This window comes from Protopterus annectens, chromosome 7.part0 (genome assembly GCF_019279795.1).
Source record: "Protopterus annectens isolate FY-2018-M chromosome 7.part0, PAN1.0, whole genome shotgun sequence".
Lineage (NCBI taxonomy): Eukaryota > Metazoa > Chordata > Ceratodontiformes > Protopteridae > Protopterus > Protopterus annectens.
Genome location: NC_056739.1, coordinates 307,683,160 through 307,708,198, shown reverse-complemented (window position 1 = coordinate 307,708,198; position 25,039 = coordinate 307,683,160). Strand labels below are relative to the sequence as shown.

The window sequence follows — 25,039 nt, the reverse complement described above, 5'->3', positions numbered from 1 at the left end:
CTGCCCAGCACTAGTCTAGTTGCACCTTGCACACAAAATCGATCCCTATGATCAAAAGACAAAAATATCTTTTGGCCATCTAAAAACCTACAAGGAAACAAGGGAAAACCAGGTCACTTTGTATTTGTACTGTCCCTATACTATGCAATTCACTTCCTCTAGCTACCAGGTCTGTGCCTACGCATTTCAAAGCTGGTCTGTGCCTACGCATTTCAAAGCTTCTTTAAAAAAAATCATCTCTGCTCCTGCGTAAAGCCTACCTAAATGCTCAGCTCTTCCTCCTCTCTCACATTATCCTCTTCTATCACATTTCACTCCCTCATAGTCTGAAAGATCCTAAGGCTCTTTTAACACATTCTCTGTTTCTATACTATATCCTTAAACTACGGCTTGGCCTGTAATGCCTCTAGTCTTAACTTTCACTGTCTTTTCTGCATCGCTAACTTTCTGGTAATTTTCCTAACTGAAACCAGCATTCTGTTTTTTCATGTCCTATAACAGGCAATGTCCTACAGTGTACTACCTACATACTATTTTTTTGGGCGCTATCTACTCGTAGGCTATGTATGTGGTGAGAGTGACTTGTATATAAAGCTTTAACTCTAAATAATTATTGGTACTTGCATATTATCACAACCACGTTGTACCGCTTCAAGTTAATTAGTTGTCCTATAGTATTTGTACAAGAACAATATTTAAAATCTGTCCCTATTTTTGGGCCTTTGTCGCGCCCCCCCCCCCCCATTCTGTCGGGCTTTGTTCAATTTTTTTTTGTAATTGACAACGCTGGATTGAAACTGTTTTGGAGTAGAGTCGATGTTAGAGTCAAATATGACGTTATACAAAGCACAGTGCTGCTCTTACATTTCACCTAAAACAGAACCAGGACCACGTCTCTTTCCAAGTGATCAATTTAATGGAACGGCTGTAGTGGAAGTCCTTCAAGTCCCCTCAACTAAAAAGTCAGTGGGAAAAATCTTAAAAGTTTGTAAAATGCTGCCTCATCAGTTAGCAAAGGTCTTTTCAAGCAGCAAAACGCAAGGTACCTTGGATTTCCAAACTGATAAAAAATAATGTACAAGGGAAACCTATGGGAAAACCATTATATGAAACAAAACTTTGTGTGAAATCACTCTCCCATGACCCCCTTACAAGTATAAAATGTCTAATTCTTAATATTTCATGACCCCAAAATACAGTGAACAGACTTGTCCCTTTACCACAGCATTTTGCAGTGCTAGCTCGACTAAAGTTTCAGAGCCAGACTTTTCAGTCTCTGATTTACTGCAGCTTCTGATAAAAATACTACCTGACAACTAAATAAGTTGAAGTGCTACAACGTGGTTGCAATAATACGAAAGTACTAAATTATCTAGACGTGTAGTATATATGATAATGTAGCATAGTTGGTTCTTTCAACCCATTTTTGTGTAGTATTTCTGATGGCATTTGTATACTATTGTACTGTATGGTGGAGCTTTTCTCCCCGGGCCTCTGCTGAAAATGGGTTCTATAGACCCAGTCAGACTACCTCCGTAAACAAATGTCAAAGGAAAAAGCACAAGTTCTTCTAAATTGGCCAATTGCAAATTCACAGGTCTTTCAGAAAAATATATTTCACATGCCGCCAGATGCACACACAGAATAAGTATTTATTTACTTCCTTTAAATGTCTTTTCAGAAATAAGTGAAACCGTGAACGAGATAGTGTAAAAGATGTCTTTTACAGTTAGACTAAGCTAAAATATTAGCCCCAGCTAATCTCAACCACAGTAATGTGCCTCGTTTGTTTTAACCTTGCACAGTAACTGAAAGTAACTCAGACTTGAGAGGAGGAGGCCTGCAGGAATGAGATTGTTGCTGTCACACCAGACAAGTAGTTGATCAATCTAGCACAGAATGTCAGCAAGCCAAAAGAGTGGGTTGTTTTCAGAAGATGTGAAGTACCACACAAACCTCTAGTGATGAAAGGGATGACTGTGCTAAGGGTCAAGAGTACAAAGCTCTTGGGTCTTAATCTCAAGGAGAACTTATCTTGGTCAGTCCATGTATCCAGCACAGTCAAAACAGCTCTGCAACACTTGCACTTTCTAAGGAAACTTAGGAAGGCAAAATTACCAATCGCCATACTTCAGACCTTTTTATAGGGGCACCATTGAAAGTGTCCTGACCAACAGCATTGCAGTCTGCTATGGGAACTGTAATAATCGGGATCGGAAGGCTCTCGAGAGTTGTAGGGTCAGCAGAAAGAATCCTTGGCGCCTCCCTTACTACTCTGGAAGATCTGCACAAATGCCGCTGCACAGACTGGGCCAAAAAGGTTTCCAGTGATCCAACACATCCTGCCAATGGTCTGTACACTCTCCTATCCTCTGGCAGGAGATGCAGAAGCCTGCATTGTAAGACCACCAGACTAAAGTTTTTCCGCTCTCTGTTAGACCATGACATCTGTTAACTAGCCTGTCAAGGGGTTTATTTTATGGGTGTGAAATAACTAAGTGCAATACTAAGGTGGCTCACCTACACATTGAAGGACTGGAAAGTAAAATATACAAACTGTGAAATAATTCCGTCTAATCGTAGATATGCTGCTATTGTTTCAATTTTACTTTGACAATATTACATTTCATATCGTTCCTTGTCTCCTGTTCTGGGATGGGTGTGGGTCACTGCTGTCCTACTTACAAAATTGCTACTTACTAAATTTCTGCTGTGATTTTATTTTTTCTCTGTGTGCAACTATTTCCTGCATTGAGAATGAAGCATTGTAATTTCATTCAGCTACACTGCTGTGTGGTTCTGAATGACAACGTTTTCTTTACTTGACTTTAACTCCTTTGAAGGCTTTTGAGCCGAGGTGCCAGAGTTTTTATTGTGTTAGTGTTTTCTTTGGGATCTGTGGCAGTGTTTTTTATTTCCTTTTGTGGTTTACTACACTAAAAAGTGGTCCTTTAGGGATCTCTTATGCTGCCTAGGTAGTACTGTAGTATTAGAGACCTGATTTGATACCTGGCCACACCCAAGAAACGTCTAACATTTCCTGAGCAGTTCTTTAATCTCTCTGAGAACGTCTTTTCATAATACTGTTTATTGCCTTGAGTTTTCTCAAAATGTGTGATTTTATTTTAGAAACCATCCACAACCCCTTTTTCCCTGTTTCTGCACATGGGGGGTGGGTTATTACATCTACAGTGAGAATTATCAAGAGCCAATGTACACACTGCTAGTTGGTATGCTGTAGTGTAGAACTCATGTCCTTAGCCTGCACTGAAAGTAGGCAGTTCCTAAATTGACAAGTGACGACAGCGTTGTGTACAGTACATTTTACCATTAGGTTTATACGACAAACAATTTATGTATCAGGGCATGCTATTTTGGGTGTGCAGCTTCTAATGTATAATATTAATGTATGTAGGCGGCAAAGCATATTTTAAATATTCACCTAGAGAATAAGGTGGATGAGAGATGTCCTTAGGATGCATGAAAGTTCATAGTCCTTTCTACAAAGGGAAATGACATCTGTGCAATTTGAGAAATGGATGGGGTTCATTTCTTGCACTGAAAAGGCAAACTAACCAGTACTGTCTGAATTTGCACCATCTGGGATTCTGCTTAGTCCAAAAGCATAGGTGTTGAAGCAGTGGAGCCCCAAAGGAGAAGTCTGTTTTGGAGGTGAATTTGCCCCTTTGATTTGCCCACTGTTGGTCCAGATAACACAGGGCTCCGTAATGTTTGAGGAGACTTTACAGACTGTATGCAAATGAGAAGGTGTCCCTTGAACCCACGAGTATGAGTGTTACTACTAAAATAGTATGGCTATTACGATTTGTTACTGAGCTGAAAAAGCAGTTATGAAATAATTGAAGCAGCCTTGTAGGACTTCTTCAGTACAGAGGTAATTGGTAATGACCTTAGAGCACAGTTTAATGTATCCTACTGTTGCATCCAGATGGTAACATTAAAAACTACCTTCATTGTATAGCCAAGTTGTGAGGAAGTCTAACATACCTAGACACTGCTGTGTGTGTGTGAGAGCAAATGCCCAGGTGGATATCCTTCTGTAACATTTAAATTTCAGTGCTGTCCTAGTTCACTGCCTCCTGGGTGGCACACATTTATGTTGTGTGTAGTGTAGTAGTATAGGTGGGACACGACAAATGTTTCACCTGTTTAAAAAGCAATTTTTTCTGCAATTAAACTTTTTTTTGTATTGGTAGGCAAACATTGGTCAGATGGACACTACACGAGAGCTATGGCATATGGTCACTGGGAACATGGCACTCATACAGGTAACATTGCTGAAACATTAATTATTTTACTGTGGCACTTTTCTGTCTTGTATTTTATGTATTCAAATATTTGGAAACAAATGAGCACCTGTTTTAACTCGCTTGTATTAAGTGAGATTGCTACAAGTATGAACACATGTGTCCAACCATTATTACAGAATTTATGCAGTCCTCAGATGAACTATTGGAATTCATGCGATGTCCTTCAAGGATGCATCTGCAGTCATAACATATGGGTTGTCCTGCCTCAGGCAGCCCTTCGGTCGGCCGGATTCCAAAGTCTGGGTCTGGCCTCGGCTGTTGTCGCACTTTCCCCGACGTCAGAGCTTCTGGGGTATAAAGGCATAAGCCGACGCCATTTTCCTCAGTCTTTCTTGCCGCGCGGTGCCCGAAGCAGAAGCTGTTCGCAAGTGCCGGTCGGTCAGATCCAGGGATTTCAGCTACCTAAAACTTCTAAAAAAGCTAAGTACCCCGTTGGGGACTCTTTCTTGCCTCAGCCGATGTCAAAGTAAATAATTGTTTAACTTGTGGGAAACAAATACCTCATGAGTATTTCCATTCTTACTGCCTTCCTTGCTTAGGCCCAGACCACGACGTATCCGCTTGTTTAGCCTGTGCCTCCTTCAACCGACCGACTCTTAGACGTCGGTCGGAGTTTGCAGAAGAGTTTTTTGGATCCGCTTTTGCATATAAAATGCCATCTGGGACTCCGACTACACATTTAGCCAAAAAACACAAGGAAAAGGACCGACACTCGCGGCCCGCGGTTTCGGCTGAAACCACGGTTAGGCCTACCGCGAGTGTCTCTGTTTCGGCCGAGACCGAGCCCTCTGTTCTTACTTCTACCGAAATCATACCTCTGACTACCGAGGCCAGAGAGGCCCTGGCTGAGTCGGCTACAGAAATCCCTACCGAAGAAGCAAGCGCACAAGATTTGTCTGATACCATTCCATTGGACATTTCTACTCCTGCACGTGGGGCAGCTAGGCCCCCTGCTTCTTTGTCTATTAAGGCTTTCTCCAGGGCTAAAGCAGCTAAGATTTCAAAAGCTTTACCTGCAAAATCTACTTCTGAGACCTTCCTCAAGTTCTCAGATTCTCAGCCTTGCTGAGGACCTTATATCTCTGATTAGGGGTTCCCAACCTCACCCAGACAGGGCCTCCCAACCTCCTCCTGATAAAAGGCCTAGGACTGAACCCCCTGAACCTCTCTCCTCTGATTACTCCTCGGATGGATCTGATTTATCAGACCATCAGGAAGGGCCATACTCACCTTATGAGGATTCAGATGCAGAAGACTCTATTCCTTCTGCCTCCCCTCCAGAATTTTCCTTTGGGGAGACTTTGCACTGAATGAGGGAACATTTTCAATGGCAGGGTCAGGATTTCTCTGATTCTAGAAAAAGACTAAGGACCTTTCTACACTTGCCACAGCATAGGCCTTTAGCCATACCACCTGTGCTAACTGTAGTTGATGCATATAATGATGTCAGTTCTGCCCCTGATTCTCTTCCCCCGGCCCCTGCCAAACCTGACACATATTACAGGGTCCCGGCCCCTGCCAAACCTGACACATATTACAGGGTCCCGGATTCTCACTTCCACTTGTATAAAGCCCATGCTGCAGACCCAGAAACTATTTCTCAGGGCCCAAAAGGTGTTGCAGCTGCCACTGCCCAAAACCCCCTACCCTCTAGTGTCAAGAGCATTAGAGAGATGGGGAAAAAGGTTTTTACATCTGCTACTCTTTCTGCCAGGGCTTTAAACTGTCAATTCCATATAATACAGTACCAGGAATATTTGTTAGATCAGCTGAATAAAAAGCTTTCTTCACCTGAACCTTTAGACCGTAAGTCCCTTCAGGATTTGGTACACAACTCTCAGCAGGTCAGTAATCATTTCTTAAAATGTGGCTATGATGCACTGGAGGCTTCATTTAGATCAGCTATGACTGGGGCAGTAATTTGAAGGCATGCCTGGCTAAAAGAGCAATCCTTACCAGACCATGTCAAGACTAAACTCCTAGATGCTCCAATGGAGAAACAAAGTTTATTTGGCTCCCCTGCACAGGAGATTCTAAAGAAAGTGGAAGAAAAAGCAAAATCTGTGCAAACAGTAAAGGATTTTCTGCAGGTCCAACCTCTGAGGTTCAGCAGAAACTGGTCTTCAAAGAATTGGTCCTTTCCAGACACCTCTAGAGCACAGAGGGGCAGGAATAGATGCCCAAGAGGCAGAGGTCAATCAAAGGGTGCCTACAGGGGTCGTCAGTGGCAACCTGCCAACCAGAGGAGTACTGCCACAACTGCAACTACAACCACTTCCACAGGACAGACACAATGACTTGACTCTGATTCCGCCTACCAGGGAACAACTGGAAGCACCCTTGGGCGGAAAGTTGGCCTTATTCTCGAAAAACTGGCATTGCATTACAAAAGACAAATGGACTTTGCAAACAATAGACAAAGGATACAGGTTTCACTTCCACACTTTACCAAGAAGGAGCGGAATGCCAAACCTTCCACCAAACCAGAAGCCAGAGGATTTAAGACAAATCAGCAATTTACTTCAGATGAAAGCAATAGAAAGGGTACCATCTATGGAACAAGGCCAAGGATTTTACTCCAGACTATTACTTGTACCAAGAAAAGAAACCCAATGGAGGCCTATCCTCGACTTGTCCGCACTAAACACATATCTCATTGTGCCAAAATTCAAGATGCTGACCCTACAGCAACTTCTTCCCATGTTGGGCAAGGAGTCTTGGCTGGCGACTCTAGATCTTAAGGAGGCATACCTGCACGTCCCTATATGACCAGATTGCAGAAGACACCTCAGATTTCTTGCAGGATCAGAGCATTATCAATTCTCAGCATTGCCCTTTGGCTTATCTACTGCGCCCAGAGTATTCACGAAATGCCTGGCATCAGTAATTGCACATTGCAGGCTTCAGGGAATTCAAATGTACCCATACCTGGACGACTGCCTAATACAAGCGGACAACAAGACAAAACTAATAAAGGATTTGGCCTATGTCATACACCTGTTACAGGCCTTGGGATACACAGTCAACATCCAGAAGTCAAGACTAGTGCCATCCCAAAGGATAACATTTTTGGGTGCGGATCTGGACACAATAACTCAGATGGCTTTTCTCACAGAAGAAAAACAAAAGCAACTCCCAGTCTACTTCATGGCTTTGACAAGACACTCAGCTTACTGCAAGGAAAGTCCTGCAGGCCCTGGGTTACATGGCATCCTGCATAATCCTGATCCCACATGCCAGGCTGCATATGAGGAAATTACAATGGTACCTAAGGAATGTATGGTCTCAACACAGACACAGTCTATGATTCCAATCATTCCATGCCTGTCAAAGGAATTTCTGGGGTGGGCTCAGGCCTGCCAGTCCAACAGAGGGTTGCCTTTCAACAAACCACAACCAAGGCAGACCATCACCATGGATGCCTCAGACCTAGGATGGGGAGCACACATGGAAGACAAGTGTATCCAAGGCCTATGGTCTCAAGACCAGCTGAATTTGCACATAAACCTAAAGGAGATGCTGGCAGTGAGGCATGCAATCGAGGCATTCAAACCATTCCTCCAGCAAGGACATCTGCTGATAAGGACAGACAATACCACAGTCATGTGGTACATAAACAGGGAGGCACACACTCCTACCCTTTATGCCGGATGGCAATGGATCTGTGGAACCTAGGCCTGAATCTCAACGTCCAACTGCAGGCCAAATTCGTACCAGGAAAAGAGAATTCACTAGCAGACAGCTTAAGCAGAACTACCACGGATGCTCACGAATGGATGCTGCATCCAGACATCTTCAAACTCATAACAAAGAAATGGGGAATGCCAGAGATAGACCTGTTCGCCTCCCCACTCAACCACCAACTGAAGAAATTCTGCTCAAGAGTATACCACCCACAAGCCTGGAGGGTGGACTCACTCTCTTTCAGCTGGAATGCCCTAACAGTGTATGCTTTTCCACCTCTTCCATTGATGTACAAAGTTCTACTGAAGATCAGGGAGGAACAGCCAAAGGTGATACTAATAGCTCCAGACTGGCCAAGGCAGCATTGGTATCAACTACTGAGAAGCATGTCTCTGATGAACTCATGGCCTCTACTTCTAACGCAGAACAACTTCAAGACCCTGCATCCAAGCTTGAAAACACTGCAGCTGACTGCCTGGAAAATTGCTTAAAACTAAACCAAACTGTCTTATCTCAGAGGGTCAAGGACATTATCCTGGAGGCTCGCAGACCCTCCACAAGAAAGGCATACTCAGCTAAATGGAAGAGATTCCTCATTTGGAGCGCATCAAAGGGTACAAATGTCACACTGGCAAACCTAGCACACATCCTAGAATACTTAGTAGAACTGTTCCACAATGGCCTGTCCTATTCTTCCATTACGATTCATGCTTCAGCAATTTCAGCAGAGTACAACATGGATCCTCCTATCTTCTCTCACCCTCTCCTCGGACAATTTTTAAGAGGGATCAAAAATGTAAAACCTCCAAGGAAACCCCCTCTGCCTGCATGGGATCTCAATTTTGTGCTGGAAAAATTAACACTACCTCCCTTTGAACCTCCCTTTGAACCAGCAGCATCAGCAGACTTACAGTTCTTATCTTGGAAAACTGCTTTCCTTCTAGCAATCACTTCAGCAAGAAGAGTGTCCGAGTTACAGGCACTAATGGCAGTGCAGCCTTTCTTTATTTTTCACCAGGATAGAGTGTCTCTGAGAACCAATCCTACTTTCATGCCAAAAGTGGTATCCAGGGTATCCTTGAACCAAGCTATTCATTTGCCTACGTTCTTCCCTAACCCACAGAACAGGGGGGAAAAACTATTGCACACCTTGGATGTACACAGACAACTACGCTACTATCTGGACAGAACTAAAACCAGCAGAAAAACTGACCAACTTTTTGTAGCATATGCAACTGCAGTGCAAGGAAAAGCAATTTCCAAACAGACAATTTCAAAATGGATAGGAAATTGCATTAGTTTCTGCTACTCTTTTCATGGAAAGACAACTCCTGAAAATATCAGGCCTCACTCCACAAGAGCCACAGCCACCACTACAGCTTTCCTACGAGGGGTGGCTACCAAGGACATTTTAGAAGCTGCTACTTGGAGCTCCGTGCATACATTTGCCAAGCATTACAATCTACCTTTATACTCCAGATCCCGAGCAGGTTTTGTAACTGCAGTTCTACAGGGGATCTTAACTACACCATCCTTATCTTAGTACCTCCTCCCCCAGTTTGGCTATGGTATTCTACCCATATGTTATGACTGCAGATGCATCCTTGAAGGACATAGTACAGTTTTGTACCTACCATAAATGTAGATGTCAGATAGGTATGCATCTGCAGTCAGGATTACCTACCCTCCTTCCCCTCTGTGGTATCCTAGGGTGCTTACCCCTCTTTCAGCTAGCTGGGGGAATCTATTATGGTGTGTGTGTGTGTGTGTGTGTGTGTGTGTGTGTGTGTGTGTGTGTGTGTGTGTGTGTGTGTGTGTGTGTGTGTGTATATATATATATATATATATATATATATATATATATATATTTTGTTTGCTACTGTTTGGAATTTTCAACATTTATCCAAATTTAGCCTTCCTAGAGGGCACCTGGCATCTGGGGCAAGAAACACTGAGGAAAATGGCGTCTGTTGATGCCTTTATACCCCAGAAGCTCTGACGTCGGGGAAAGTGCGACATCAGCCGAGGCCAGACCCAGACTTTGGAATCCGGCCGACCGAAGGGCTGCCTGAGGCAGGACAACCCATATGTTATGACTGCAGATGCATACCTATCGGACATCTACATTTATGGTAGGTACAAAACTGTACTTTTTGGCTACTGTATGCTATTGAGAGTTTTGAGATGCCAACTACAGTGAGTAAAAATGTAGAAAGTGTTAAGCATGCTGTATTGTATTGGTATTGTTGCTTATGCCAGTTTTAAACTTGCCTAGTTTTAAAGTTATGAAGCAATTTTAACATGATCCGCTTACCACATTTGATAAAATGAGGCTGTTGGAAAAGAACAGATTTTATTCTCTTGAGTAAGTTTATTTCTACAATATTGTATGACATTTAAATTTAACTTTTGATGCTGCTGTTCTCTTTCAGGAAACCAAAACCATTGCCTCTGTTATGACTTGTGTGGTTTCCTGCAATCACAACATTGAGAAGTCAAAAAGTCTAGATAGTCAGCTTAATGTAGGAGTCTCTGAGTTCTGGAAGTGTAAAAATACTTTCAGGAAATGTTTTTCTTCTTGAAGTTCTCCCTTATTGACACTGGAATGTAATTTCGTACAAAATTACCCATATTCCGTGCAGGTCACATTTCAGGCAGATAATCAACATGAATTCAGTTAGTTGTTGTGGTTTCTAAGTCTTAGTACAAACCACCACTATAATCCTTCACTTTTGGCACATGTCAAGAGCTTTTTGCATTACCGAACAGTTGTGTGCAAATCTCTGTTTCTGGTTTTATAATCTTAGTTCCACTTCCTTAATGGAGGCAGGTAAAGTACTATTGTAATTTGTGTCTAGTTGTGGAGAATTGTTCATGGAAGTAGAGATTGTCCCTAAAAATGTTTTTATAAAAAAGGAAAAAAAGCTGGACTGCTTCAGAAGTAAGGTTTGCAATGCAAGCGGGTAATCCGTTAGTACTGAATGACAGGGGGCTGGCTGAGTCAGTAAGTGGCCAAGACGGAGATGATCAGCTTTTCTATCTTGGGTTGGGGGGGGGGGGTAAAGTGGATTTGTTACTGCTCTCACTCATACTTTGTAGGGAATGGGAAACAATATTAGCATGGCTACCACATTAAGCTTGAAATTAGTGCAAGTCCAAGTAAAAATGTAAATAAAAGTTGCAGTGAAACTAAGCAAAGGAATAGTGCTGTAATTGCATTTTGTCCCATAAGAATCTTGACATTTTATGGCAGTTGTGATGTTGAACTAGCGTATTCTAATTTCCTCTCAACTTGCTCTGCATTGCTGATTTTAAAAAGTCTTACTGGTCAAGCTGATAGTTGTATGGAGGGTTGGTATGAGTGTAGGGGCAATAGAGCTCCATTTACAGTAAATGATGTACAAGCCCAGCTCCCTTACAGATTACACCTTCTACTGCCACCCACTTTTTTTCCCCTTACCTTGAAGGTATTTGCAGTGGAAGTCACTGATTTAAATCTCTTTTGACATTAAATCCAGTGCTGTATCTGGCAATTTAGATGATACGCTATTGATAAACTTAATGTATCTTAACTGTGATGCACTCTTCTAGTCTTGGTCAAGTATTGACTTTCCCAGCTACATATATTTCAGTACAAAACTTTTACTGACAGTATTGTCTTTTTATGCAGCTTTTAAACTGATAAAGGAAGTATTTATGCACAAGACCATTTGAGAAGTAGGGTGATGATAAAGAGCAAGTACAGGGCAAGTATTGCTGCTGAACAAAATTATAGCAAAATGTATTTTCATTTTTCAATATGTCGTGTGAAATAGTCTGATGTGAAGGAACTGGGCTTTGTCTCACTGTCACATCTGATGGTACCTTTTTGTTTACTGGTTTAGGCCCAGTGCTTGTGGCTTATTTTTAGGGAAGGCTTAATGTGGTTTTCTTACTGACTGTGCATTGGTATTTACTCAAGCTACTAGCATGTCTAACATCTGGAACCTTGATTTTAATGTTCCATCTGAAGGATGGAATATTGAGAGTGCAGACACCTCCTTGTGTTGCAGAAATTTTTTTCAAATCCAAGCACTGTGTATAGGAATAGAACACTTTCAACCTTATGATCTTCCTGGCATCAGAGGGGAGTATACAACCTGTGAAGCCACCAACTCTGACTAGCTGATGCTTGTAGTAAGATTATAAGAGCTAGAAGAATGTTGAGTGGATTTGACATTTTGGTAGTATAGATCAGAAGGAGTTGGTCAAACCGTGAAACAAGATGAACAAGAGGAAGAGAAATGTAATCTAGTACAGTAAAGGAGAGGCAGGACTTGTTTTTGCCTATATGGAACAGTGTGATCTGAACTGCTTCCTTGGGGCTACATCTGTCTGGCAGAGAAAGGACTTAACTTGTATCTTCATAAAACAGAGCTACACTGGGTTGCAAGTCACATGATGAAAGGGTTCTAGGTATTGGCAAGTGAACCATAGAGCTGGCAGTATGTGTCTTGTATCTCTAAGGCATTATGCTTACTGTGATGTTTAGAGTTCTGGTCGATGAGATAGTATGTTAATCTGGAAGACCCAGCATGGTGCATCAGATCAGAAATGAATATTATCAGAAGTAAAGGACATCATCCTGCAGAGGATCAAAAGCAAAGGAATTTTAATCTTTATTTGTTTAATTTTTGACTATCACAGCCAGCAGCTTAATTTCTTTGGCATGGATATCCACTGCTTTTATTAGTGAGGCTATCATTTTCATTTTTGCATAGTCAAACAAATTTTCGCCCTATGACAAATCCTTTGCTCATAAAACCATTTATGTGTATATGCTAATTTCTTTTGTAGTTATTTGTAATATTTTCTTAGTTTTTGTCTTCACTGGTCAAACTTCATCTGATTAACTGAAAGAGAACCTGTCAGAAAACTGGAAACCTTTGATCCAAACACTTTAATGACATCCTTGTGAATGACCCCAGTGACAGACTAGAAGCAGTTAACTGTGCCAGGTTTCTTAAGATTGCATGTCAGGATCAGTGTACCGAAATAATTTTGTTTTGGGTAGGTAAGCTGATTGTCAGTACTGACAAATTACAGGCATAAGCCAAGCTTACCAACCATTTCACCATACCCATACACTTGCCTCTGGACTACACAATCACCCCTCTCAAAATGCACTTCACCTAATAACCGTAAACACTTGCAGCATTTGCAATAAAATCACTAAATTCCATGCCTGGATAACGACGCACACCTCAAATATTGCAGTAACAGAAACTTGGCTAAAACCACACATAGCTGACACTCAAATTCTCTCTCCAGGTTACAATATAACTTGTTCAGACAGACTTCATAAAAAGGGTGGTGGTGTAGCATTGATTTACCAGAACTCACTACAAATAACTTGCATAAAACCCCTCCCACCTTTGAGTTCCTACTTGCCTACCTTCACATAGAAACAAACAAGTATGGTGTCGGATACGGAAAAAATACTAACAGCAATACAAAACTTTGAGAGAATTTCTAATTACAAACTAAATTAAAAAAAACAACAAAATATTCCCTTTAAAGACACCTACACCTTTTTCAATGCTACCATTGATAGGACAAGTAAGAACAGAAGAAAGAATAAAATATTTGGGGATTGATTTCTCAACTGAAAATAGAGAATTCTTTATTAATAATATTAAAGCAACTGGAGACCGAATAACATTGGATTTGAAAAGATGGAGTAAATTGAAGCTACCGATGATGGCAAGAGCAGCGATAATAAAAATGGATGTTCTCCCCAGAATGCTTTATATTTTTAGAGCAGCACAACTCAAAATCACGAAAACATTCTTTAAGCAGTTTCAGATAGGATTGGGGAAATTTCTGTGGGAACCCAGAAAAACGAGAATATCTTATGAGAAACTGATGGCTCCTAAAATTAGGGGGGGTTAGATTTACCGGATTTTGAGATGTATTATACAGTGATTCAGGCCAATAGGATTTTAAGGGTGTCTTACTTGGACAGTGATAATAGAAAATGGACACCCAAATGGGTGCTGCTAAATTATAAACATATAAAACGAACGGGAATTAATGTTAAAGCTGTACCATTTTTAAATAAACGAACACTGAGCAAATATGATTTAATGGAGCACATTAAGATATGGGCAATGGCAACTCAAACTCTGTTTGCCTCTGAACCTATTAAAATATATGAGGTTTCAACCGTTTCATGGGAATCCTAACATGACTATTGGTAATCGACTGATAGACTTAAAGAAATTTCCATTTATTAAGGATTTAACTGTAAGTGACTTATACCCCTTCTTAGGAGTAGCGGAACAGGATATCTTAAAAGAGATGAATCTTCCCATTTCTTATTTAATTATAATGAGGCAGATGAAAGATCTTGCCATAAACTATTTTAATAGTTTCGAAATCAAAAAAGAGGAACTAGTTATTTCGCATCATCTGTGGGAAGCATTGCAACAAGACAGAAAATACATATCCTCAGCGAATAAAATGATAAAAGAGAGAAAATATAATAATCATATTCTTTTATCGAAATACTGGAAAGAGAAATTGGTATCCCTAGACGATAGTAAGATAGTAGAGGCGTTTAACTTAACATTGAAATCCGTATCACTTCAAAAACTGGTCTCACTCAACTGATGATATTTAACAATGCGTATTATACCCATCTCACTCTTCATAAATTTGATTAAAAAAATTCACCTAAATGTCCACAGTGTTTAGATCAGACAGCAGACCTGCTACACATGTTCTGGAGTTGCAAGTGCATTTATAAACTATGGAACTCATTAAAGTTGCAGCTACAAAAAATGGGTTACCAAAACTCAACACTCACCTGGGAATTTTCGATTTTACATATTCCACCGGAGAATTTGGACAAATCAAAAAAGATTGTAATTCTGAATATCAGTTTACTAATGAAATTATATATAGCCACAAATTGGTTGAACCCAGTACAGACATCGTGGCAAAAATTCAGGCTGTTAGCGATCAAGCATATTTTAGCGCATAAATTAATTAGTAATAAGAAGAAAAGTATTAATAGTATAAAAATTTGGGAACAAATCTTTAACATTATACTGGCTTAGAGATTCCTATCCACTTTCTTTTAGGACATTCTGCAAGTGTACAAACATATTCTTAGACTAGATAGAAGATGTAGAAACAATACAGATTGTTGGCTTGAGTTGGTTTATAATTGTCTATAGTAGATGTTTTTATGTTTATTTTTTACATTTTCCTTTACTTGATTAATACGGCATCCATTCTTAATGTATAATGTGGAAATTCGAAATGGAACTGAACACTGGAAGCAATTTTGTACATAATGTAAATAGTGTGTGAATTGTATTATGGTTTTGAAAAACAATAAAAATGATTATTGAAAAAAAAAAAAAAAAAGAAACAAACAAGTATGCATAGCAGTAATTTTATATTCCCCCAGGCCCTAATATCCATATACTCTGACTTCTTAACTTGGACAAATCAGAATACACTCCATGAAACTATAATTCTAGGAGACACAAACATTAATTGGTTAAACTTTGACACCCCCTCCCTAGCAAACAGCATTAGCCTTAATGGTTTTACTCAACACTCCTCCTCATGGTCCATCAACAGACCATGAATCGAGCCTAGACTGGATACTAGTAACCCATCCCCAGAACTACACAAACTGTGGCACCTTACCAAATTATACTAAGTGACCACCTCCCAGCGTATACTTATAGGACCCACCCTCATACAGTCAAAACACACTCGTATAGAACATCAAGGAACCTCACACACTTTGATCTAAAGTTTTAATAAGTATCCTAAACCGCCAAAATTGGTACCCATTAAAAATATTCCCCTTAGATGAAGCCGTAAGTATTTCAACAAACTTTCTAGATACTCTCAATAGCCTAGCCTCCAATACCTACTAAAAGAACTAAAACTAATCATGCCTCATGGTTAAAAAAACAAATGAAACAAAATATCGTTCTTGGAAACAAAGCATGGAAAGCATGGCTGAAAGGTGGAACAAAACTAACTACACTACTAACAACTCCGTAACAAATCAAAAAAAGCTCGTGATACAGGATAAAGATTTTTTTCCACTAAACTATCTATCTGCCTCGTACAACAATCCCAAAAAATTCTGGAAATCTGTCTCCTCTCTTCTTAACCCAGGCACTATCCAAAACCCATCTCCAGCACCTGAAAAAACACCACAACAAATCTCCCAAGATTTTAACAACCATTTAATTTCTACCATTCAAAAACTCATCAAAGACCTATCTAGCCAACCCCCAGACATTCCCCATTCTACGGAACACGCACTCTCCCCTGCTGACTATACTAATACTCAACCAGCAAATTCCTTCACTGTCCAACCTGTACCCACCTCCCTAATCCTGAAACTCTTAAAACAACTCAGAACCTTGCTCACTATCTGCAGATAATCTTCCCCCAGAATATCTGCAACTGGGAGCTACTGCAATAGCATACCCAGTTACAATTCTCATAAATCGCTCTCTCGGAATCCTGTGTTCCTCTATGTAAGAAATCTATCATTACCCTACTACACAAAGGGGGAAACTCTCAGGATCTTTACAACTACCGCCCATACTCTCCCCACTATCACAAATCCTGGAAAAAATGTGTTCACTCACAACTAACCACCTCTCATGTAATGCTCTTCTATCCCCCACCCAACACAGTTTCCATCCAGGGCATAGCACTATCTATGCCCTTCTCTCTTTCACGGACACTGATGCAGGGTATCCTACCTCTGTAATCCTACTGGATCTAAGGCTTTCAATACAGTCTCTCATACTAGGCTACTAATTCAACTATCAACACTAGGCTGCTCTCCAAAGTCACTAAACTGGTTCTCATCTTACTTGCAGAACAGGGAACAAACAGTAAGGTGGCTAAATGTACAATTTGACTGCCAACCTAACAATTGTAGGAGTACCACAAGGATCCATTCTAGGTCTACTAATGTTCAACATTTTCATCAGTGACCTGCATAAAGCCCCCCTAATCCAGAATCTCATCCAGTATGCCGATGATTCAACTCTGATATCCACATCCAAAAACTTCAGAACTCTTTATAGCTACACAACAGGCCTTTACCTCTATCGATTTATGGTTTATTAATCCACAACTTGTGCTAAACCCCCCAAAAAAGTTTACTTTTCCCAACAAAATCCTGACACTGACTTCAAAATCCTAGCTAAAGACTGCACAGAAATAGCACTAGTTAATGCAGCCAAACTGCTAGGTATAACAATAGATAAACCCTTATGAACCTCCTATCATGAATGCAATAAAGAAAACTCATTTCAAACTATATTGCCATAAGCTCTACATGGATAAATATACCAAAATAAAACTAGCCAATACCTTACTCATCCCTTCCCTTCTTTATGGTAGTGCCATTTTTACTAATCTTCATACAACCCTTAGTAATCAACTACAATCCTGCTACAATAAAATGCCAAATTCGCCCCCGAAAAACCATGCAGTTCTCATCACTGTCGCGCAATAACTGAACTAAAATGGCTAGAATTTTCCCACCATCTAAAATGCACCCAACTAACCAACTAACCTTGGCCCACAAAACTAATTACTAAACCTAATGAATGACCAGCCCTCAACACAATCCTACAAACTTACACCCCTACAAGAACTCTTAAGATCTTCCTATAAATTCTTGCTTATAGTAACAAAACCTATCAAAGGAGATCTTCCTATAAATTCTTGCTTATAGTAACAAAACCTATCAAAGGAGCTGGACAATGTCTTTTTTTTTTTTTTTTTTCTCCCACACTATTGCCAAACTATGGAATAATCTACCATCTGAAATGACCCTAAATGACCACCCAAAAACCTTTTAAAGTGGCTCTAAACACACATTAAACAATCCATCCTGCACCTGCCTCAGAAGCAAACTTGGGTTGGCATATCTTTGTAAGACCTAGTCTTTGCAACTACTGGCAACCCACTATACAGTATACTATATTCCTTACATAAGAAAGTAAGGTTTCAAAAACCTATGCTTTTCTACTGTAGAATGTAAATTCCTGCAAATTGCATTTTGAAATGTTTTTCTTGCACCTTGTATAGAATAATGTAAATCCTGTAAATTGTATCTTTACATGCGCTTCTGTGTCTTTAAGATGCAATACATTTTAATCTTTGTGGAGCTTTTCTCCCAGGGCCTCCACTGAAAATGGGTCTCACACCCAGTGGACTTTCCTGGTCAACAAATGTTAATAAATATTTTGAGCTAAAGAATCTAGCCTGTTACCAATTTTTATTGGTAATTGAGCACAGTAAAATACTGATGCACATGTCTTGAGTTTGGAGAGCTTTGATTCATTACAGGCAGAGTTGTGATGGCATAAATAACTATGCAAGAGGCAGATTGCTTTAAATAATTGGTCACGATACTAGGAAAAAGCCACTAATGCTTTGTCAAGCCGCTAATGCTTTGTCAGTGAACTTTTAAAAAGCACAGCTAAGTCATTTACTGGTGACAAGGTAGTGTATAAAAAAACTGATCAAATAAGGAAAATGAAGGAAAGCGTCAAGACATGATGCTCAAGATGACATCTAATTTATACATTAGTAACTTGGAGACCCATCCATGCAGAAAGCATGATAAAGGAATGTAAAGGAAAGCATTTTGCCTTTAAGATGTGTGGTGCTGTGGGCTGTTATGCAAAACTTTGTCTTAAGTCACCAAAGGTAGAATGTCTTGTGTTTAAATGTGTCACTGCAGCAGTGTGTAAGACTGTGAGTCTGCATTCATATGTTTAGTATATTAAACTGCCCTGTAGACCAGTATGCTTGATAAGCAGCTTCTTTAGGGCATATTTCGATGCATGTACTTCAGATTTAGTTGCACTCCATGCACTCCAGCCTTAAAATTAAGGTTTACAGACTAGTTTGGGTAGTATCACTGCAGTCTTCATAGGATCATAGGAGGTTACTAGGCTATTGACCCAGAGGTCATTTCAAGCCTAGCTGTTCAATCCCAATGTAATACCATGGATACTCTAGTCAGTACGCAGAATTGTATTTAGTACTGATTGCCCATCGTCAGGAGGATTATGGGCACTCTTGGTTAAATCAAATCCCTTGGTAAAGATTAATGTGCAGCCTCCTTTAAAGCAATCCAGTGTACCTGGTAAAGATGTGTGTCTAAGGGTGTTTGAGAACTCTGGCCATACAAGCAGAAACATTTAAGAGCGCACTACAGCGAGGATGGGAGTGTTTTCTGATCGCATATTCACAAAGGTAGCCAGTGTAATTTGTATGTTTGCATTTGAGCAGACAGCCAGTGGTTAACCGTTTTTCTGTATTAATTCTGATGTGCTACCACATTTGTGAAATGACTGAAACAGAATGTTATAAAATCTGTTTTGAGAATGATTAACTGTAGAAGCTTGATGTGCAAAACAGTGATGCTAATCATGTTACTTTAGCAAGCTGTCCTGATCTGTTTTGAGTTTTGTGGACTGCTTTAAGACAAAATATTGCAGTTTAAATTGTCATTGGTGATGTAGTGTCATTTAGTGTACCTGCGGGGAAAATGGAATAAGTGCTTCAAAGTTCAGAACAACTAGGTGGTGGTTTAACCCTAACAAATGTGTTGATACTTTGATTTTTGTCTTACCAGGATCTGTCTTACACCTGTCAAATAGCAAAAACTTGATTTTGAGGGAACATTATCCTCTGCATTTGTTGTAGATACAGGTAACTCCATATAAACTCCTAGAAAGAGAGATAAATGGGTGCACTGTAAATGCTGTGAAACACTCCTGGAAAGCATCAATAAGTGAAGCAATAGTAATTTCATGAACTTCAGACATGCCCTTAGGAATGGGGGGTATATTTCTGTTGAGTTATTACAAACTCTGAAAGTTTGGAGAAATAAAAAGGTAGTAATTGCTACTCTGCCTAATGCAGCATTTATTTTCTGTGCTGAATGCTAATAAAGGATTCCAGAAATTCAAGGCAGTTTCCTGAGATTGCCATTTGTTGTCTTAGTTGCTCAAGAGGTCTTTCAAAAGGACAATTGCTGATCATTTGGAGGGAGTTGTGGAAGTCTTTGATACTACTTTTGGTGTACAGTTGTACCAGTCACCAGTAGGTTCATAGGTGTATACTAAGCTAACAACCACCAGGGCTTTTATAAGCCTAGCCATGCAGTTCAACCCAGTTATTTCCCTTTGTATCATGGGTGATTGAGGGAAGGTATTTTAGAAAGGTTCTAGAGGTTGTGTGTTGAAGGCAGTATGTTAGAGGCACACAGTAATTCCCAAATTGTCAGAGCCACGGGTTGAGTCCTTGGTTGAATTTCCAGTTTCCCATCCATTGGTCAAGGTTTTGCTTAAATAAGGTTAGTGATGGACTGCGCTTCACATGTATGGGGAACCTGTTTCAGGGCATTGGGATCCTAGGGTCTTTCTCACCAGCATGTCTTGTGTCACGAGCAAATTTTAAATCCTTGTAGCAAATATTGCAAGCCTTGGGGTTCATGGCCTCGTGCATTCTACTAATTCCATATGCAAGACTGCATATGAGGAAACTACAATGGTATCTAAAAAGCCTATGGCGTCAACATTCTCAGGCTGTAGAAGCAATGATTTCTATCATACCTTGTCTACTGTTAGAATTCCTTTGGTGGGCAGAGGCCTGCCACAAGGGACTACCATTTACCCTACCCCCTGCCGCCCAAACCCTAACAGATGCATCAGACTCTGCATGGGGGGCTCACCTGGCAGGAAAGTGCATTCATGGCAAATCAAACCCAAGTCAAATGCACCTGCATATCAATCAAAAAGAAGTGTTCGCTGTACAGAATGCTCTGACAGCCATCTAGGACCACATTCTTCCAGGACAATTAATGGTAAAGACTGACAACACCACTGTTATGTGGTACATAAACAAGCTGGAGGGTACCCATTCTTACCCTCTCTGCAGACTAGCCATGGCTCTGTGGAACACAGCCTTGATCTACCAAGTGCATCTACAGGCTCCGTTCCTGCCAGGAAAACTAAATACACTGGCAGACTAAGCAGAAATCTCATGGACCCACATGAGTGGAAACAAGATTTTCAACATGTTGATCAACAAATGGGGGACCACAGGTATAGACCTGTTTGCTTTCCCTCAGAGCTACCAATTCAGACAAATTCTGAACAGGAACTCCCCACAAACAAGCTTGGAAAGTGGATGCTCTGTCCTTCAGCTGGGAAAATCTATCAGTTTATGCCTTTCCTCCTCTGCCTCTCCTCTCCAAAGTGCTACTAAAGATCAAACAATACAAACCAAGGATGATACTGATTGTACCAGACTGGCCACACCAAAACTGGTACCCCCCTCTTGTGCAGTGTCCCAGCTGGCCCCATGGCACCTACCTCAGTCCCCTACCCTGCTGTCTTAGCAGGACAGCCAGATTCTGCACCCCCAGCTTCAAACCCTGAGCCTGGCTAATTACCTAATCTCTCTGTTAGCATCCCTCAGTATCCCTCAGTAAACAAGTGTTGGATGTCATCTTGAAGGCAAGGAGGCCTAGTACTAGAACATTTTATGCTGAAAAATGGAAAAGATTCTGTGCCTGGAACCAAACTCAAGGGATGGCCACAGCAGCGCCCAATTTACCTCAAATTCTTCAATATTTATTGAGATTCTTGACAAAGGCCTTTCCTTTTCCTCCATCAAAATTCACGCCTCAGCCATTTCAGCTCATTACAACACAGAACCACCCCTCTTTTCTCATCCACTGCTAAAGCAGTTCCTCAGAGGGGCCAAAAACATAAGACCACCCAGGAGAGCCCCAACTCCAGCCGGGGATTTTAATTTTGTATTGGAAAAACTCACTCTTCCCCTTTTGAGCCAGCTGCAACTGCAGAGTTAAAATTTCTTTCTTGGAAAACCGCTTTCCTTTTAGCAATGACTTCAGCAAGAAGGGTATCTGAATTACAGGCCCTTATGGCAGTGGAGTCTTTCATCATCTTTCATGTGGACAAGGGTGCCCCTCAGGACCAATCCCTCTTTCATGCTCAAGGTGGTATCCAGTGTGGCTCTTGATCAGTCCATTCATTTGCCAACCTTCTTTACTAATCCACAGAACAAAGGGGAACGAATGCTGCACTCCTTGGATGTGCACAGACAACGTAGATTTTACTTGGACACGACTAAACCTCTCAGGAAATCTGAACTGCTGGTGGCATTTGCTGCAGGGGCAGAGGGGAAGGTTATTTCAAAGCAAACCATGTCTAAATGGATAGGCCATTGCATTCATTTCTGCTATAAACATCATGGAAAACCTATCCCACAGGGGATTAGACCCCATTCAACCAGGGTTGCATCTACCTCTACAGCCTTTCTCAGAGTTGTACCTACCAGAGACATCCTAGAAGCTGCTACCTGGAGTTCTGTACATACTTTCACCAAGCATTACCATTTGCCAATTTTCTCTTAAGTCCAGAGCTGGCTTTGCCACTGCATTCTTGCAGGGCTTTATAGCTGGTCCTAATGCTATCTAAATTCCTCCTCCCATCCTTAGCTTTGGGAATCTACCCAAATGTGATGACTGCAACAGTGAAACACGAAGAACATAGTACAGTTGTGTACACTTGCCATAAATGTAGATGTTGGTGTTGGTGTATTCACTGTTGCAGTCCTGGTTACCCTCCCTCCAGCCCCTTGACTTCTTTTGACTATACCTCTATTTTCCTGTACTATACTTAAAAGCTTTTTGATGCATTTGCTTTTTTGTTGGAGGTATAACCTTGTATATTAATATTTAATTGCTTCCCATTAAGGGGGGCACCTGACATCTGGAGCAAGAAAAACTGATGTAATGGCATGAAGTGCATACTTTATACCCCCTGGACTACCTGACACCACGGAAGATGAGACCGTAACCGATGCAGGACCCAAGCCTTTGATAATCAGGCCAACTGAGGGCTACTGCAAGCAGATAACCCAAATGTGATGACTGCAACAGTGAATACATTCAAACATCTACATTGATGGTAAGTGTACACAACTATACTTTCTTAATTTAGCCTTCATTTTTTTTTTTTTGTTGTATATGTTTTTTTGTTATGTATACAGTGCCTATTTCTTCAATTAAACCACCTAACTCCCTCCTGATAGCTCACCTTAATGTTAGAAGTATCAACAACAAAATTTCCCACCTGCATGCACTCCTTGATGTGCACTCATTTGATATCCTATGCCTTACAGAGACTTGGCTAAAACAATCTACACTGGACCAGGAAATTAGCCCTCCTGGCTATAATATCCTTAGATGTGACTGTATAACCAAAAAAGGTGGAGGTATAGCCATTCTCCAAATCTAATCTCCAAATTTCCCCTTTCAATGTGCATCCTTCATTTGACACCAAAGCCGAACTCCTGACTATCAAACTCCAAATCAATAACACCAAAATCTGTCTAATCTGCATTTATCTCCCCCCAGGTAACAATACTAATACTCTTGAAAACTTACTTAGCTATTTTTGTACCCAACTACCCCAGGAGACCATTATACTGGGTGACTTTAACATCGACTGGTCCTCCTGCAGCTCCCCTAACCCTACTAACCACATAAATCTCTTTGGATTCTCACAATTAATATCAACTCCTACTAGAATTCACAAACTCACCAGTAAGGAATCTACTCTTGACTGGATCCTTATTAACAGCCCCCCTGAAACTTATACTCCAGGAACCCTTCCCGACGATGTCAGCGACCACATGCTTACCTACATTATTGTACAAAAAGTACATATCCCAACTACTCCTAATCTTAAAACCTCCCGCTCAAAAACAATTCTTTTATCCACACAGCTTCCTAAATGAACTGCAAGCATGTGACTGGTCACCACTAACTCATCTTGAACTTGACAAAGCAGTTATCTATTTCAACACCAAATTTCTGCCAATCCTAGATTACAATGCACCTCTTCGTTCTACTAGAATAAGATCCAAATCTGCCCGATGGCTCACAAAATAAACTAGACAAAAGATGCTCCTTAGAAATAAAATCTGGGCTAAATGGAGAGCTACCAAATGTCCATCAGATCAGCTCCACTTTAAGCAGTTAAGAAAACTAATAGCTATGGATGTGAATACATTATATGAATGAAGCAACATTCAAGTAAACTTGCTAATCCTATTCCTTCTATTCTTAAGTGCAGGTTTTAATGGCACAATAGTATTCAAGCCTGGTGATCTGTTTGCTCTTTAATTATCCAGCATGTTTCCCTTGGCTCTGTGCGATTATGAACATCACCTCCTCTTGTGGTCTTGACAGACTGCCTCTATGGCCTTAAATACAAAGTAATGAGAAGGATACTGTGCTACGTGGGCTGCTAAGGGCCTCTATGGCCTTAAATACAAAGTAATGAGAAGGATACTGTGCTACGTGGGCTGCTAAGGGCCTCTATGGCCTTAAATACAAAGTAATGAGAAGGATACTGTACTACGTGGGCTGCTAAGGGCCTCTATGGCCTTAAATGCAAAGTAATGAGAAGGATACTGTGCTACGTGGGCTGCTAAGGGCCTCTATGGCCTTAAATACAAAGTAATGAGAAGGATACTGTGCTCATTGGGCTGCTAAGGGCCTCTATGGCCTTAAATACAAAGTAATGAGAAGGATACTGTGCTACGTGGGCTGCTAAGGGCCTCTATGGCCTTAAATACAAAGTAATGAGAAGGATACTGTGCTACGTGGGCTGCTAAGGGGCCTCTATGGCCTTAAATACAAAGTAATGAGAAGGATACTGTGCTATGTGGGCTGCTAAGGGCCTCTATGGCCTTAAATACAAAGTAATGAGAAGGATACTGTGCTACGTGGGCTGCTAAGGGCCTCTATGGCCTTAAATACAAAGTAATGAGAAGGATACTGTGCTACATGGGCTGCTAGGGCATTATTGGGATCTTTCTGTTTGTTGTCCCTCAAATGTCTGAGGATACGTTCCTTAAGACGTTTATCTGTTTTG

General features: G+C 40.8%; 1 protein-coding gene across 5 annotated transcripts in view; it reads left to right on the top strand.

The window, feature by feature from the left end:
- SLC41A1 (solute carrier family 41 member 1) overlaps positions 1-25,039 on the top strand; it is a 410,973-nt gene that overhangs the window by 182,226 nt on the left and 203,708 nt on the right. For all 5 annotated transcript variants that reach the window (XM_044076832.1, XM_044076833.1, XM_044076834.1 and 2 more), the window contains exon 4: positions 4,218-4,289. In XM_044076832.1, the coding sequence (XP_043932767.1) occupies positions 4,218-4,289 (72 nt within the window). The remainder of the gene's footprint in view (positions 1-4,217; positions 4,290-25,039) is intronic.